Consider the following 17,154-nt stretch of genomic DNA (forward strand, 5'->3'; position numbering starts at 1 on the left):
GATTACGTGTTGCTATTATCTGGCTTTATTTAGAAAGTTCTACCATGCTAATATCAAAATTTTGAATTTGAGAAGATAAAAGGATAGACTTGTCATCAAAGACTAATGACCATTTCAGGGTTGAACTTTGTCGAGTCAAGGATGATTTCAAAGGTACATACATTGCAGTAGAAAGTCTTGGGGAGGGTAAAGATTCAAATTTGGTTAAGGTAAGGAAAACTATCTTGGAACTCAAGAAGGTCCAAAAACAAGGTGAGTCATATTCGAGATGAGTGACAATTCGAAAAAGACTCCGTCAAAGAGATATAACTCTTAAATAATATTTTGCTTTATAGGGTTGAATTCGAGGAAGAATAACAAACATAAAATTTGAAGACAGAGTTTGAGTGTGCCCGGGTCATCTCTGTTAATTTCAATGAGGCTGGTGGTGGAGACAGCAAGTTGCTTTTGCTTTGCCGGCTCGTTCAAAGCATAGTTCATAGAAATATGTGCACCCCATGATAATTCCTTAGCTATGTTTTACTATAAATAATTTTAAACACTAATGTCTTTGGTGGTTAGCTGAAGTATATCCAACCAAACAATTTTCTTTTAAACATGGAAAACAAAATTAAGAAAATTCATCAATTATTCTAATGCAACAATATGCATAGGCCCAGACTTTGGAGAGAGTGTTCCGCTGCTTAGAGTTGGAAATGAATTTGATGTTGTAGAATATCCAGTCCAAGGTTGTTGGTAGTTTTCAATTCCAACAACCTCAACTTCTTCATGATTTTGTTCTGCATTACTAGACTTCCTCTCCAATTTCCGGATCTCTTCCAATTCTAATGTGACTTCTTTCATAGTTGGTCGTTTTCTCCCATTCAACTCTAAGCATCTCTTCACAAGATTAGCAACTGCTATGACATGTTCTCTCTTCCCTTCCTTTGTGATTCTTTTGTCAACAATGTCAAAAAGACTATTATCCTCCATGCACTGAACAAAATATGAAGCTAAGTTCTTGGATTCCCCAGGTCTTGCAAAGGACACTGCTTTCTGACAGGTTAAAAGTTCAGCAAGAACCACTCCAAAGCTATAGACATCACTCTTTTCAGTGAATTGACTAGTATGAAAATATTCAGGGTCCAAGTATCCAAAAGTTCCTTGAACTACTGTGGTGAGGTGAGTAGCTTCAACAGAAATTATCCTAGAGGCTCCAAAATCTGCTAATTTTGCCCTGTACTTTTCATCCAGCAATATATTTGTTGATTTGACATCTCTGTGATAAATGGGTTGAGATGCAACTGAGTGCAAGTAAAACAAAGCTCCTGCAATTTCAGTGGCAATTCTCAAACGCATGTCCCAAGTCATATTTAGGTCCTCATTTTGGTCATGCAAATACTGGAAAAGATTGCCATTTGGAATGAACTCATAAACAAGCAGGGGAATTTCTGTCTCCAAACAACATCCTAGTAACTTGACCACATTTCTGTTGTTGATTTGTGAAAGAATGACGAACTCGTTGATGAATTCTTCAATGTTCCCTTCCACCTTAAACTTTTTCACTGCAACGATTCTACCATCTACTAACATGCCTTTGTAAACAGTACCTTGGCCTCCCTTTCCAAGAACTCTGTTCATGTTGAAGTTGTCAGTGGCCTTCTTTAAGTCCTTCAAGCTGAAGAGTATTCCTTTGTCAACATTGGCTTCTCCTGAAGACATTCTTTGCTTTAGCAACAAACCACCATTTTTCTTGAAGAATTTTTGTCTGCGTTTCTCTATCATTCTCTTCCTCACAACTTTATACAAGAACCACATAGCAACTATGAAAATGATGGATCCAAGACCTGACGAAACTCCTGTATATATTTGTGATGGTAAATTAGAAGAGGGGTTACAATTTGCTAAATACAGAAATAGATATTTGTTCAAAGATATTAATAAGTACATAGATGGAAATTTCTCTAGATCATATATGCAAGTTTGATCAAAAGCAATAAACATGTACTTATCACTCTTCATTAATTAAAGCTAATGATGCTTTCGGCTACTGGACTCTTTTTTATGAATTTACACATACCTACTATAGCCCACTTCTTCGCTCGATTATTGTTCTCGAAGAATCCCGGTATAGCTGGAAAAACAAGAACAAAGTTAGGTTATGGTTTAGAATAAATGTATAGAGTTTTAGAGATAAAATTGAAATTGAATTAAATGTGGGATGTGTGACAGGATGGAATTAGTTAAATTATAATTAAATGTGGTAATGGTTTTGGTCCATGTGGATGTGGAGGTGGTGGTTCGGTGACCTGTGTCCCTACTCATTAATTAACATAACCCTGGAAGAATCGATGTAGTCATGTAACAATTACACGTAGGATCGGTGAAGCCATGTAGCAAAGGTCACAAGACTAACATCTCCAATAGAGACTAAAACCAGGTAATTTCTCAAACAGTAGAGACTAAGTTGAACTCAGGGAGTTCAAACTTTGCTTTAGAGATGGACCATTTTCAAACTTAACGTATTATATAGGGACCAAAACTTTATTTAACCCTTTAATTATGGGTTGAGGTGGGGAAGGTCATGAGATCAATCTCTCGCATTATAATTTATCTTTCCAATATAAAAAAAATTATGAATTAATGGAATTATTTCAATAATCAATGAGTTACAAAGGGGAAGGAATGAAGGATCATACCAATACAGCCACCACCAATGTATGGATTGCCATAGTAACCAGTGTAGCAATCACAAACCCAACCAGAACCTCTATATGGAGAATTTGCAGCCATAGTGCAGTTATTACCAACCGGCAGCGTCTTCATCGCCGCCGACGAGTTAAAAACCACCCATGAAAGCACCGCACGAACATAATCCACATCCAGATCACGAAAGCTCCGATACTCTTCACTACCAGTTTCAGGGTACACTCTGTTCCAATCCACTGTTCCAATCAACGCTTGACTACACCGACCACCACCACCACCACCACTCGTCAGTTCTTCAAGTGTCACGTTATACTCCACCAGATACGACGGAAGCGAAGTCTCGCAGCAGAATCTGCCAACACAACCGTCGCTGCCGTAGGCTACGTTGCTGTTAACCTCTCTGTCATCATATTCATCGCAGAGTGAGACGCAACCACTCACTTTGGACCCGTTTGATTGCAGAAATGCAATCTTGTTGCAACCGATGGTGGTGAACTTGTTTAACTCCTTTGAGTAAACGAAAGGGGTTCCTGTGAGATTCACCACTGGCTTTGAATATTTGGTTTTGTTGTTGCAGTTCCATTGGAAAACAGGGTTCATGATGTACACGTTGCTTGAACCTGGATCCATTGATGTTACTTCCAGGTTTATGGATTTTATGTATGGTTTTGAACCTTGCGAGGTATTTCTGCACTCGATTTCGAACCATTTGTCTGCGTAGCATGTTGGATTTCTCATTCCGAATGGGTAGGTTATCGTTACATCTCCACATGTTGAATCACAATCTGGATTCACTGTGTTTGGATAATCTTGTTGTGCAGATGCTGATGGAGACATGGAGAAAATGATGATCAGAATGATCATGAAACATGCAAGTTGCAGAACCATTGTTGTTAAGTTAAGGAGTGATTCTAGTTTCAGGCTTTCGGCTGTTTTTATGAGAACAGGGTATTCACCGCCGACAATAGTTACTAATTCCTTTGCGGCCACGTATGATTCTAGTTTCAGGTGTTTTGTGTGATTGTGTTTGTGTCTCTATCTTAATCTTGTTTATATAGAAGCATATTTGTTGTCTGTGTTTACGTCAATGTTGAAGTCATTGTTTTAGGATAAGTCAAACTTTTACTAGTAAGAAGACTTACTTATGTCGGCTTGTTGACCAAGTATAATCAATAATTTACACGTTGAAGTAATTACGTGTTACTAATTTCTGGCTTTGCTTAGAAAATTCTAAGAAGAGAGACTAAGATAAAGTTCTGGTCTAACACGAAAAAATGTGGAGTAAAAAAGTTGAATATAACCAGTCAAATAAGCTGTCTAACACTGAGACTTTTGGTGAAATAGCAATGGTGATATTGTTTGGAGGAGCAGTTTGGCCCAGTTAGACTTGGGCTACCTCAAGTACAAACAATTGCACAAGCTTCAAGTGCATGATTTTTCAAACCCTGGCAACCCAACCCCCACACCACAAGCTTCTTGCACTTTGGAGTGTCTAAAACAAGTCATGTGAAGATTAGTCTAGCTAGTCCAAGTTACCCATTTGTATATCGGTTGTAATTGTAAAATTTGTAATATCTGTTACATATACTATACTCTGTCAATAATATTTTCCTTTCAATTAAAAAATGAAGACTGATGTTAAACCAAGTAGATTACATGCATTGCATGGTAGTGATTTGAGAACTCACTGTGTAGCGACTTTTAATTCAGAATGGGTAATTTATTGATTGTTATGGATCACTTGTCATTATGCTACTGCAGAGCCTTGCATGGGCAGCGGAAGATCCAATTAGCGGAGCTTTAGTGGCCATGCTCATTTTATTGTGAAGACTCAAGACTGATTATATTCCGTGCTAATAATAATTTTAATGTTCATCCTTAGTTATTTCTAATTGATATCCATGCTTAACCCAAATTTATGTCCCTCTTTGAGGTTAATTGTAGCCTTTATTGGGGCAGCTAGTCCATAATCCAGTACGATAAAACTTAGATCAAGTTTCTTACCTCCATTCCATAAGTTTATGTGTAAGTTTTCAAATTTGAACACTAAATTCTTAATAAATAATATTTATTTTTAGAAATAGTTCCACATGTGTTATCACATGATTGATAAATTTGATGAAATGAATGCAAAGTGATATGTTGTCATATTCCTCTTTGTGGCAATTGTGCCTCTTTACTTTAATCCAAGTACATAAAAAAGTAGCACTTCTCTCTGAAGCGTAACGTTACAGTTTAAATCTCAAACGCTTCCTCGAGTCTGTGAAAAGCGTAACAGAAAACCCTCAAAATGCTTTCTCTTCTATGGTCCAGAAGTTAAGAGGGCCTAATAGGAAAAATAAAGGGGGCCAAATGCGAGAGGAGAGAATGATCCGAGAGAGAGGGAAGACACGAGATTCAAAGGGTGGTGCGGGAGAGGAAGAGACCCGAGCGAAAGGAAGAGATCTCGGTTGTCTCGCTTTTTATTCTGATATGTAGAAATGCTTATGGTTTCATGATTCTGTTAAGTGATGAGTGTTTAGGTGGTGGATGATGTAAACTGGACCATTTTCCTTTTGTAAACATGATGTTGATTTTTTGAGTTATTGGATTGATATGGCTCAAGAAAGGAATTGTTCAAAAATGTGCAAGTTCTAAACATACGGAACCCATTTCCCTGTCAAAATCCCTCCCCTGCTTTTGAGTCTAATAGCACATGCGCTGCTGATTTTGGTGCCAAAACCAATAATTTATACAACTCAGAAACTTAAAGAAATGATTCTCCACAAGCTGTTGCTACTTAAAGAGGAAGATAGGGTGATCCAACATCAATAGGAAGATGAAGAATTAAGGTTAGGTTTTCAACTATGCTTCAATGTTTGGTAGCCATGAAGTTTAGAATGTTTTTCTGGCTTGTACAAAGGAGCCTACGAATTTTGATTCATGTCCATATTGGCATGATCGACTGCTAGTATATATTCAATGGTGAAATGACAAGCTTTATCATTTGATTAGTGAAATTTCAAACTAGTTATATTATATAATGATTAGTAAATATTAATGTGAGTATTGGACGGATCAATGATATAAACTAACGCAGCCTCCAGCAATGTAAGGGTTGCTATAGTGTTGGGAAATAATCTGTTGGGGAAGATGCTGCAACTCTTGGATTGATGAAGATCTTGATGACAGAATCACTTGAAGATTCAAAGCGTGCATAAGCACTAACCTTTAGGTTCAATTCGCCCCCACCAATTAATATGTATTGGATGCAAATAAGAAAACCGGCGAATTCCCTTCAGGATACTTTGAATTCCTTGATGTGGTTTGCACTAACACACCAAGCGTATCTTTGATAATAGTTTACAGAAGTATGATTCCCACACTTCACTCATGCATTAGTGAAGTTAAGGATGATTTAGCATATAGTAAATGGAGGAGAAATTGACCAAAAGGAAGTCCAATTTCGTGCATCAGAATTATGTCTCATTTTCCTTGTCCAAATATCTCTTTATATAGAGATGTTAATATCCATTGGGGAAGAGGAACATCTCATTATGAAGAGATCTCTCATAAACGGTTATTATATTAATGTTCGGAATATATGCTAAATAGACACGTTGGTCCGCTTGGCAAACACGCCCATGCACTTTGGATTGCGCCTTATGGATGTGGTCGTGTGTTCAAACCCACCAGATGCAACTTTTTGCTTAAAATTTGAATTTCTGGAATATTCAAATTAAAATAATGCAAAACGGTACCAGCAAGGATTCGAACCAGGGACACGCCAGTAAGTGACTAATGAGCCATCCACCAGTCCACTACCAACATAATGACGTTATAACGAACGTAAAATATTATAACCATTAAAAACAAATGTATTTCCAATTTATATTTTGGAAATATTTCTCACAATCCCCCACCATTTACAAAATATAGCTAAATCCATATTTCCGGAAATATCATGGTTTCAGATAATGGTATCTTACGATTTGAACTATTACTTAGTAAGAAATGGGTTCCACTTATCCCGAATAGAAATTGGTAGACAAGCTTTGAACCAACTATTCAATGGAATAAGTGTGCATAACTTACACATGAAATCTCGGTATTATCAAAAGAATTTAAATTTGACACATTCAATAAGGCCTTGTGTCACATATCCTTTTCATGAGAATTTTAGAGTCAAGCCCTTTAACTCTATGAAGCGGCTCCACTTCATTCTCATATAGGTAGACTATATCAGAAATGCACCCATAATTATGCATTCCAACAAATATATGTTATATGTCCATTAAGAAGATCCTTCAACCTACCACTTTATTCTTATGGTCCAAGTACTTCTACTCTTTGGGATGTATCGATAATTAAGTACTTGCAATCACTCTTATAGTGTACTTTCACCATTGAACTCAAGACTTACTTTTACTTAAGTGTGAGTTGAGTTTCCACTATTGGTGATCAATTCGATATGGGCTTGAGACTCATCCCTAATGATGTATTCAACACCATTTCCTTTGTCAGACCTTTCGTCAAAGGATCTGCAAGATTCTTCTTCGTTCTTACGAACACTATGGAGATTACTCCATTTGAAATTAAATCCTTCACATAGCTATGTCTTAAACTAATATGTCTGGATTTTCCATTATATACTTGGCTGTATGCTTTTGATAGTGTGCACTGACTATCACAATGTATGGATACTTTTCTCATTAGTTTTTGCCAAATAAGTATCTCATACAATAAATTTCTTAGTCATACAGTCTCTTTACTACATGCAGCAAGAGCAATAAACCCTACAACCATGGTGGAGTAGGCAATGCAAGTTTGTTTCTTTTAACCCCAAGAAACTGCACCTCCACCAAGGTTGAAGATCCATCCACTAGTGGAAGCATGATCTTCTACATAAGTTACCCAACTGGCATCTGTATATCCTTCCAAAACTGAAGGATAACCATTATAGGTCAAACTATAATTAATTGTCCTGTTCAAGTATTTCAATACTCTATTAACAGCATTTCAATGGTCTTTACTTGGATTTCATGTATACCGACTTAACCTACCGACAGCATATGCTATATCAGGTCTAGTACAGGTCATGGCATATATTAAACATCCGATTGCCTTTGAATATTCAAGTTGTGCTACAGGACATCCCTTATGTGGTTGTAACTTAGTATTCTAATCAAAGGGGGTAGAAACTGATTTGCAATCAAAATAATCAAATTTCTTAAGCACTTTCTCAATATAGTGAGATTGGGATAAGCCAATAATCTCACCATTTCTTATGATTTTAATTCCTAAAATCACATCCGCTTCACCTAGATCTTTCATATCAAAACTATTGGATAAGAAAGATTTAGTCTTTTCTACCTCATTTAAATCAGTGCCAAATATTAACATATCATCCACATATAAACAAATCATAACACATTTCCATTCTGAAATTTACTATAAACACATTTGTCAGATTCATTTATTTTATATCCATTAGCAAGCACAACTTGATCAAACTTTTGGTGCCATTGTTTAGGTGCTTGTTTTAACCCATATAATGACTTAGTCAATTTACACACTTTATGTACTTGACCTTTGATAACAAACCCAACAAACCCTTTAGGTTGTTTCATATACACATCTTCATCCAACTCTCCATTTAGGAAAGTTGTCTTAATATCCATTTGATGGATTATAAACTTATAAATAGAAGATAGAGCCAACAACACTCTAATTGATGCAATTCTTGCAACAGGTGCATAGGTATCATAATAGTCAATACCTTCATTTTGTGTAAATCACTTAGCAACAAGTCCAATCTTAAATTTATCAATGATAGCAACAACTATCATTTTCCTTTTAAAGATCCATTTACAACCTATTAGTTTGGATCTTGGTGGAAGATTACTCATCCCCCATTATGATATGTTAGTTTAACACGGAGTACATTAGATTAAATGCCATCTGTTTCAGTGGTTTCATTGTTTCATTATTTGCTACAGGTCCCTTGTTCGAATCCAATCCACACCTTAATAAAAACTTTTAAGTTCTTAACTTTCAAATTCAAAACAAAAGGAAAGGTGCCTGGAACTGATTCGAATACGCACCCCCTTATTACAAGGGAAGAACCACTGCCGCTGAAACACAGTTTCTCATGTTGTTTTGTTTATCAATGAAATTATTTTAACCTTTAATCACGACTTTTTCAATTTCTGGTGAAACTTGCAGTATTATCAAATGTCAACGTTGAATCACAATTCATGGCCAACGTTCAATACAACGTGCATCATGGAAATTATTAAATGCATTCATAATATATATAGTTTTCACAATACGAGCATATGAAACATTCACACAATAATACATTCAATGAGTGCAAACCATCATGCTTTAATTCTCATTCAAATCCAGTAATTGCATATATTAATGTTAATCACATAATCATATATCATGCAGCGAAATCATTACTTAAACTCTTGAAGAGTTTCAAAAACATAATCATAGATTTATATTATCATTTCCATGAAACAAAAATCAATTCTACTTAATTCTCCAACTTTAAAAAAGATATCATTCATGGATCAAATCACCATTAAAGAAAAACTACAAATTCTCTAACTCATGCTTTGCTACCACATGTAAACTTAATCATATTAAAGCATGTAGAAGATATATCAGATCTTAAGAATTCATAGTATTCACACAATACGAATGTTGTGGGGTACTAACCTCTATTCATACGTGTAATTGATCCCATTTGATCTTCCTCTTGTTTCAGTCATGGTTTCATTTTCCTTCTCTAATGATCTTGTAGTGTTCAAAACATACACCACTTTCAGGATTGTAAGAAGGAATTGCATCTTCTTCTGCCATCGGTTGAACTTTCCTCCATCAAACTTGTCCAATTTCACAAAATTAGACCCCATAACTTTGAGTGATGGAGCCCTTGATTAAGAACAATTGAACCTAAAGATTGTTGGGAAATAATCTGTTGGGGAAGATGCTGCAACTCTTGGATTGATGAAAATCTTGATGACATAATCACTTGAAGATTCAAAGCGTGCATAAGCACTAACCTTTAGGTTCAATTCGCCCCCACCAATTAATATGTATTGGATGCAAATAAGAAAACTGGCGAATTCCCTTCAGGATACTTTGAATTCCTTGATGTGGTTTGCACTAACACACCAAGCGTATCTTTGATAATAGTTTACAGAAGTATGATTCTCACACTTCACTCATGCATTAGTGAAGTTAAGGATGATTTAGCATATAGTAAATGGAGGAGAAATTGACCAAAAGGAAGTCCAATTTCGTGCATCAGAATTATGTCTCATTTTCCTTGTCCAAATATCTCTTTATATAGAGATGTTAATATCCATTGGGGAAGAGGAACATCTCATTATGAAGAGATCTCTCATAAACGGTTATTATATTAATGTTCGGAATATATGCTAAATAGACACGTTGGTCCGCTTGGCAAACACGCCCATGCACTTTGGATTGCGCCTTATGGATGTGGTCGTGTGTTCAAACCCACCAGATGCAACTTTTTGCTTAAAATTTGAATTTCTGGAATATTCAAATTAAAATAATGCAAAACGGTACCAGCAAGGATTCGAACCAGGGACACGCCAGTAAGTGACTAATGAGCCATCCACCAGTCCACTACCAACATAATGACGTTATAACGAACGTAAAATATTATAACCATTAAAAACAAATGTATTTCCAATTTATATTTTGGAAATATTTCTCACATATAGAACGAAGATGTGCACCCACTTCGCCAACCTGAGCATAATGGAAAAAGAATAAAAAAAGCCAATCATGGTAAAAGAGCGAAGAGACGCACCCGATGATGATTCCTTAGCTATGTTTTACTAAACACAAATGTCTTTGGTGGTTAGCTGAATATATCCAACCAAACAATTTCCTTTTACACATGGAGAACAAAATTAAGAAAATTCATCAATTATTCTAATGCAACAATATGCATAGTCTCGAAGTTTGGAGAGTGTGTTCCACTGCTTAGAGTTGGAAATGAATTTGATGTTGTAGAATATCCAGTCCAAGGTTGTTGGTAGTCTTCAATTCCAACAACCTCAGCTTCTTCATGATTTTGTTCTGCATTACTAGACTTCCTCTCTAATTTTCGAATCTCTTCCAATTCTAATGTGACTTCTTTCATAGTTGGTCTTCTTCTCCCATTCAACTCTAAGCATCTCTTCACAAGGTTAGCAACTGCTATGACATGTTCCCTTTTCCCCTCCTTTGTGATTCTTTTGTCAACAATATCAAAAAGACTATTCTCTTCCATGCACTGAACAAAATATGAAGCTAAATTCTTGGATTCCCCGGGTCTTGCAAAGGACACTGCCTTCTGACCAGTTAAAAGTTCAGCAAGAACCACTCCAAAGCTATAAACATCACTCTTTTCTGTAAATTGACTAGTATGAAAATATTCAGGGTCCAAGTATCCAAAAGTTCCTTGAACTACTGTGGTGAGGTGAGTAGCTTCAACAGAAATTATCCTAGAGGCTCCAAAATCAGCTAACTTTGCCCTGTACTTTTCATCCAGCAATATATTTGTTGATTTGACATCTCTGTGATAAATGGGTTGAGATGCAACTGAATGCAAGTAAAACAAAGCTCCTGCAATTTCAGTGGCAATTCTCAAACGCATGTCCCAAGTCACTTTTAAGTCCTTATTTTGATCATGCAAATACTGGAAAAGATTACCATTTGGAATGAACTCATAAATAAGCAGGGGAATTTCTGTTTCCAAACAACATCCTAGTAACTTGACCACATTTCTGTTGTTAATTTGTGAAAGAATGACAAACTCGTTGATGAATTCTTCAATGTTCCCTTCCACCTTAAACTTTTTCACTGCAATGATTCTACCATCTACTAACATGCCTTTGTAAACGGTACCTTGGCCTCCCTTTCCTAGAACTCTGTTCGTGTTGAAGTTGTCAGTGGCCTTCTTTAAATCTCTCAGGCTGAAGAGTATTCCTTTGTCAACATTAACTTCTCCAGAGGACATTCTTTGTTTCAACAACAAACCACCATTTTTCTTGAAGAATTTTTGTTTGAGTTTCTCTTTCATTCTTTTCCTCACAACTTTATTCAAGAACCACAGACCAAGGATGAAAATGATGGATCCGAGACCTGATGAAATTCCTGTATACAATTGTGATGATAAATTAGAGTTTAGAAGAGGGGTTACAAACTCATAATACGTGCATATATAGATTCAAGTTCACAAGGTTCTATTTTAGGATGCATGCAAGTTTGATCAAAAGTAGTAATGAACTTGTATTTATCAGTCTTCATTAATGTATTTATTTATGAATTTACACATACCTACTATTGCCCACTTCTTCGCCCGATTATTCTTGTTGAAGTTCCCCTGTGAAGCTGAAACAACAAGAAACAAGTTAGCTAGGATGTATAGTTTTCTAATTTAATCTTTCACGGAAACAATCATGTTTTAGTCGGGTTAGATCTTCATACATGTAGTTTTCCTTAGAAAAAAATTAATAAAATGTGGGGGTGTTGGACCGGGTGGAACTAATTAAATTAACATATTAACATATATGTATGTTTTAGTTCAGGTTGAATAGTTAATTCAAATTGAGCTGTTAAATCGTACATGTGAAATATGGGTATAAAACGTACATGTTAAATAAAACATGTATGTATATGTTTCTTAGTTAAAACATTTAAATGAATCTACTACATATAATTAGCGTGTTGAAGGATTTACTGTGAATCACTGTTCATTTTAGATTGCCAATTTTTTTTTGGTCGAAATTTGCTTTGTACTGTTCAACTGTTCATTCATGGACAGTCTTCCCCATTCCCTACGACACCACCAACTCCACCCATCACTTTCTCCCCTCTTTCCAGATACGTGGAGATGCAGAAGCAACAAGATAAAGCAGAAGGAAATGGAGCATCACATATATATGTTTACATATCAGATCCATTCATCTATCAAACCCAAACCCAGAATTAGAGGAAGAATGAGACAGAAGAAGAGATTGACATTTACCTAAAAAAAATTAAAAATTACAACAAGAATTAGACAAAGATTGTTACAGCAAAATTAAAAAGAGGTTGAATAACACAAGTTCCAGTAGATGAATAGGTGAAACAAAAAACAAAAGAGGAAAGTCGTATTCTTTCATGTGACGGGAAGCTTCAGTTCTGTGGCTGGAAGCTCCGATCTGGTGGCCGTGCCCTTTGATTCACACCGATCTGGTGGCTGGGGCTCTAAATCACTATGATTAGGGTTTCTCATTTAAATTTAGATTATTCATTTTTTTGTCAAATGTGTATTCCTTTCTACTAATAATTAACCATTAAATATTTTTTTTCCTGTTCTTTGAGTCAGACAGACCTTCTTGGCCCAGTACGTATTTTTTCATACACTGGGTAATGTTTTTATAATTATTATGTTTGACTTAAAGATGTGATAGATGATTTGATTGATAGAGAAAAGAGAAATAGATATAAATGAAGGTGGAAAAGGAGTGGAGAGGTGTGTATATATCATAACTCCAGTTTATCTGTTTGGTCTGTAAGTAAAGAGCATGTTTTTGGAAGCTAACTCAAGTGCTTGCCCAAAATTAGTTGAAAGTTTATTGATTTTATTGATTAATTCTGAATATTTTAAGAGTTTAATTTTGAGTAAAATACACTCACCCCCCTCAAGGTTTGTAAGAATGACATTCCACCCCATTCTTTTTTAAAATCTACACTCCACCCCATTTTTTATAAAGGCAAAATTTAGTGACGAAAATAAATTCGTGACTAATAAAAAATAATTACTAATTAGTTAAAATTTAAATAAATGTAATGCATATACACTATCATACATTAATTTATGAAAATAATTTTACTGAATTAAATTTCAAAAAAACCATCGACCCTGTCTGTTAAGTCAACGTTCCATCTATCTCCAAATCATATTTCTCACCACAAACAGTCACCACCAAGCCTTTGCTCCCTTTAACACGGCGGTCACTGTCCCAGAATGTGATACCCCATGACATCACCATGCCTCAAAGTTTTGTTGCGACCTGAACCCCAGAACGTGAATCGCACATCCTAAAGTCACTTGTTCAACTAATTCTTGTGAACTTCACCCCTTTAAGTTGTGAGCGAACGCTCTGTTTGTTTAAGATGTTGTTGGATTTTATTAAAAACGGTGCTTCACCGCATCGTTGGGTTCTAATAACCTCCGATCCACTTCATATTTATTAATTTTGTTTCTCTATTTTCTTCACCCATTTGTGTTGTTTTTTGGGTCTACAATTCAATTTTGAAAATTGGAGGTATAAAGAGATTATTTTGATTAAAATTGAATTATTACCAAATATGAAAACACAAGCATGTTTCATTATGTTCGAGATATGGTTTGTAAACCGGTCAGGTGTGCTATTGCAGAATTTGCATTGTGAATTTACGGAGGAAGAACGTGATTGAGAGAATGAGGAGGACTGTGATGTTTTCATTTTTAAATTTATTGGATTATATTGAAAATATTTTTTGAAATTATTGATTAACAATTTAAATAATAACTAATTATTAATGAAGAATATTTTTCGTCATTAAATTTGCCTCTATAAAATGGGTGGGGGGTAGATTTTAGATAAGAATGGAGTGGAGTGTAATTCTAACAAACCTTGAGGGAGGTGGGTGTACTTTACTCTTAATAAAATAAGTCTATCTATGTGTAATATATATATATATATATATATATATATATATTAATGATTAATATATACTTATATAGTGATAGTGGTAAATATATCAATAAAAATAACTGTCCCCGAAAGATAGCTTAAGTGGTAAGAGCTAGGGACATAAGGGTTGGGTGGGGTGAAGGGTCCCAGGTTCGAACCCGAATGAGGGATTAATTTACTAACATTTCTAACAACTAACATTTGACTACAATATGTACATTGCTCAATTCATTTTAATAAATTATAGAATCGTTTCTCCGTGCATAGGGGTACAATCCTAGTATATAAGATAACTATGTTTTTTTATTTTGACAAAAGATAGAATTTTATTTATAGACAAAGAGGTAACACGATAGGCCAAATCTAGGTTAAAGAGCCTTACCCCTTCCCTTGGCATGGCAAATTTAGAGACCGAGTCTCATTAAAACCTTCATAGGAAAAATCCAATGGGATATAAATCTAGAGAACAAAAATTGCATCATTCAAGGATTGATCCCTGGACCTCCCTCACCAAACTCTAGCTCCTACCACTTGAACTATCATTCGGGGTCGTGATAAATCAAACATTGCACCATAACAAAACAAAAAACTCATTTGAAAAATGAAAAACTTTTTTCTACTTAATTTGGATTATTGCATGTATAACAAATTGAGCTAGAAAATAAAATAAGATGCACTTAAAATTATGATAAATTTAGACATTGCTTAAATTTCTCTGAAAAATTTTTGAAAACAAATTATTTGAAAAGTGAAAAGATCAGATAAGTAATTATAATATAAAATTAAAAACTAAAAGTAGACTGACTATACATGTCAAGTTCAAAAAAAGACTATGCATGTCAAGTTCAAAAAAAGACTATACATGTCAATGCACCAAGATGACCTAGTAAAGAAGAAACATGAGTGTGTGATGTGATAGTTGAATCTAAAGATAAACAGAGAAACAAATATATTGCTAGTAAAAAAAGTGTTGCACAAATAGAAAGTAAAGAAGAAACATGAGTGTGTGATGTGATAGTTGATTCTAAAGATAAACCGAGAAACAAATATATTGCTAGTAAAAAAAGTGTTGCACAAATATGCTGTTGTTATAACTCAAAAATAATCAATGATAATTAGCAAAAGATGACCTAGTAATTAATTAATGGAAGACTATAATTTATGAGTTGCCGAAGGGATCATACCAATACAACCATGATCAATGTAGGGATTGCCATAGAAGCCGATGTAGCACTCACAAATCCAACCTGGGACTCTATTGGTAGCAAGAAAAGTCAAGCTACCATCTGTGCAGTTAGCATCTGAAGGTCGCTTGAACGATGACGAGTTGAAAACGGCCCATGAAAGTATTGCTGGAACATAATCCTCATCCAGGTCAAGAATGCTTCGATACTCGTTATCAGACCCCAAGTATACCCTGTTCCAATTCCTTGTTCCAATCAAAGCTTGACTGCACCGATCACCATCACCATCACCATCACCACCACTCTTCATATCTTCAAGCGTCACGTTGAATTCCACCAGGAACGATGGAAGCGAAGTCTCACAGCAGAGCCTCCCAAGACAACCGTCGTTGGCCATGTTGATGCTCGCCTCTCTGTCATCATACTGATCACAGAGGGAGACGCAACCGCTAACTTTGGATCCGTTCGATTGCAAATATGCCATCTTGTTGCAGCCGATGGCGGTGAACTTGTTGCGATCCTTGGAATACACGAAAGGGCTTCCTGTGAGATTCACCTCTGGCTTAGCATCACTGCTCTTGTTGCAGTTCCACCGGAAAACAGGGTTCATGATGTGCAAGTAACTTGATCCTGAATCGATGTTACTTATCTCCAGGTTTATCGATTTCAGGTACGGTTTTGAACCTTGTCGAGAGGTGTTTCTGCATTCTATTTCGAACCATTTGTCTGCGTAGCACGTTGGATCCCCCATTCCGAAAGGGTAGGCGATCCTTACTCCTCCACATCTTGAATTACAATCGGGATTCACCGTGTCTGGATAATCTAGTTGTGCAGATGCCAATGGAGACATGGAGACTATGATCAAAACGATCATGTAAGGTGCAAGTTGCAGAAACATTGTTGTTGTTAAAGAAGTGATTTTAAAGTCCTGCTGGTTTGTGTGATTGTGTATCTATCTATCTTGATTATATATATAGAAGCCTATTTGTTATGTTCTGTGTTCATAATCATAACAATGTAATGTGAATGTGATTGTTTCAACTTTTAAGACAGGTCAAACTTTCACTAATATAGTACTATAAGAAGCCTGGCGGCAGCTTCTTGACCAAGCATGTTCAGTTATTTACACCTTGAAGTGATTACGTGTTGCTATTATCTGGCTTTATTTAGAAAGTTCTACCATGCTAATATCAAAATTTTTAATTTGAGAAGATAAAAGGATAGACTTGTCATCAAAGACTAATGACCATTTTAGGGTTGAACTTCAAGGATGATTTCAAAGGTACATACATTGCAGTAGAAAGTCTTGGGGAGGGTAAAGATTCAAATTTGGTTAAGGTAAGGAAAACTATGTTGGAAGTTGGAACTCAACAAGGTCCAAAAACAAGGTGAGACATATTCGAGATGAGTGACAATTCGAAAAAGACTCCGTCAAAGAGATATAATTCTTAAATAATATTTTGCTTTAAGTTTCAAAGAATAAGTAACATTATAGGGTTGAATTCGAGGAAGAATAACAAACATTAAATTTGAAGGCAGAGTTTGAGTAT

General features: G+C 35.6%; 2 protein-coding genes across 2 annotated transcripts; both read right to left on the minus strand.

Annotated features, from left to right (window-relative positions):
- Positions 1 to 396: 396 nt before the first annotated feature.
- LOC130722587 (wall-associated receptor kinase-like 1) lies at positions 397 to 3,576 on the minus strand. Its single transcript, XM_057573358.1, has 3 exons — positions 2,679 to 3,576; positions 2,060 to 2,113; positions 397 to 1,838 (listed from the first exon to the last, which is right to left on the minus strand). Exons 1-3 carry the CDS (start codon positions 3,574 to 3,576, stop codon positions 628 to 630), a joined length of 2,163 nt encoding a protein of 720 aa, XP_057429341.1. The 3' UTR covers positions 397 to 627.
- Positions 3,577 to 10,432: 6,856 nt separating this feature from the next.
- On the minus strand, positions 10,433 to 16,578 carry LOC130726873 (wall-associated receptor kinase-like 22). Its single transcript, XM_057578194.1, has 3 exons — positions 15,605 to 16,578; positions 12,034 to 12,087; positions 10,433 to 11,850 (listed from the first exon to the last, which is right to left on the minus strand). Exons 1-3 carry the CDS (start codon positions 16,500 to 16,502, stop codon positions 10,640 to 10,642), a joined length of 2,163 nt encoding a protein of 720 aa, XP_057434177.1. The 5' UTR covers positions 16,503 to 16,578; the 3' UTR covers positions 10,433 to 10,639.
- Between the last annotated feature and the right edge of the window lie 576 nt (positions 16,579 to 17,154).

Source organism: Lotus japonicus, chromosome 6 (assembly GCF_012489685.1).
Source record: "Lotus japonicus ecotype B-129 chromosome 6, LjGifu_v1.2".
NCBI classification, from domain to species: Eukaryota; Viridiplantae; Streptophyta; class Magnoliopsida; order Fabales; family Fabaceae; genus Lotus; species Lotus japonicus.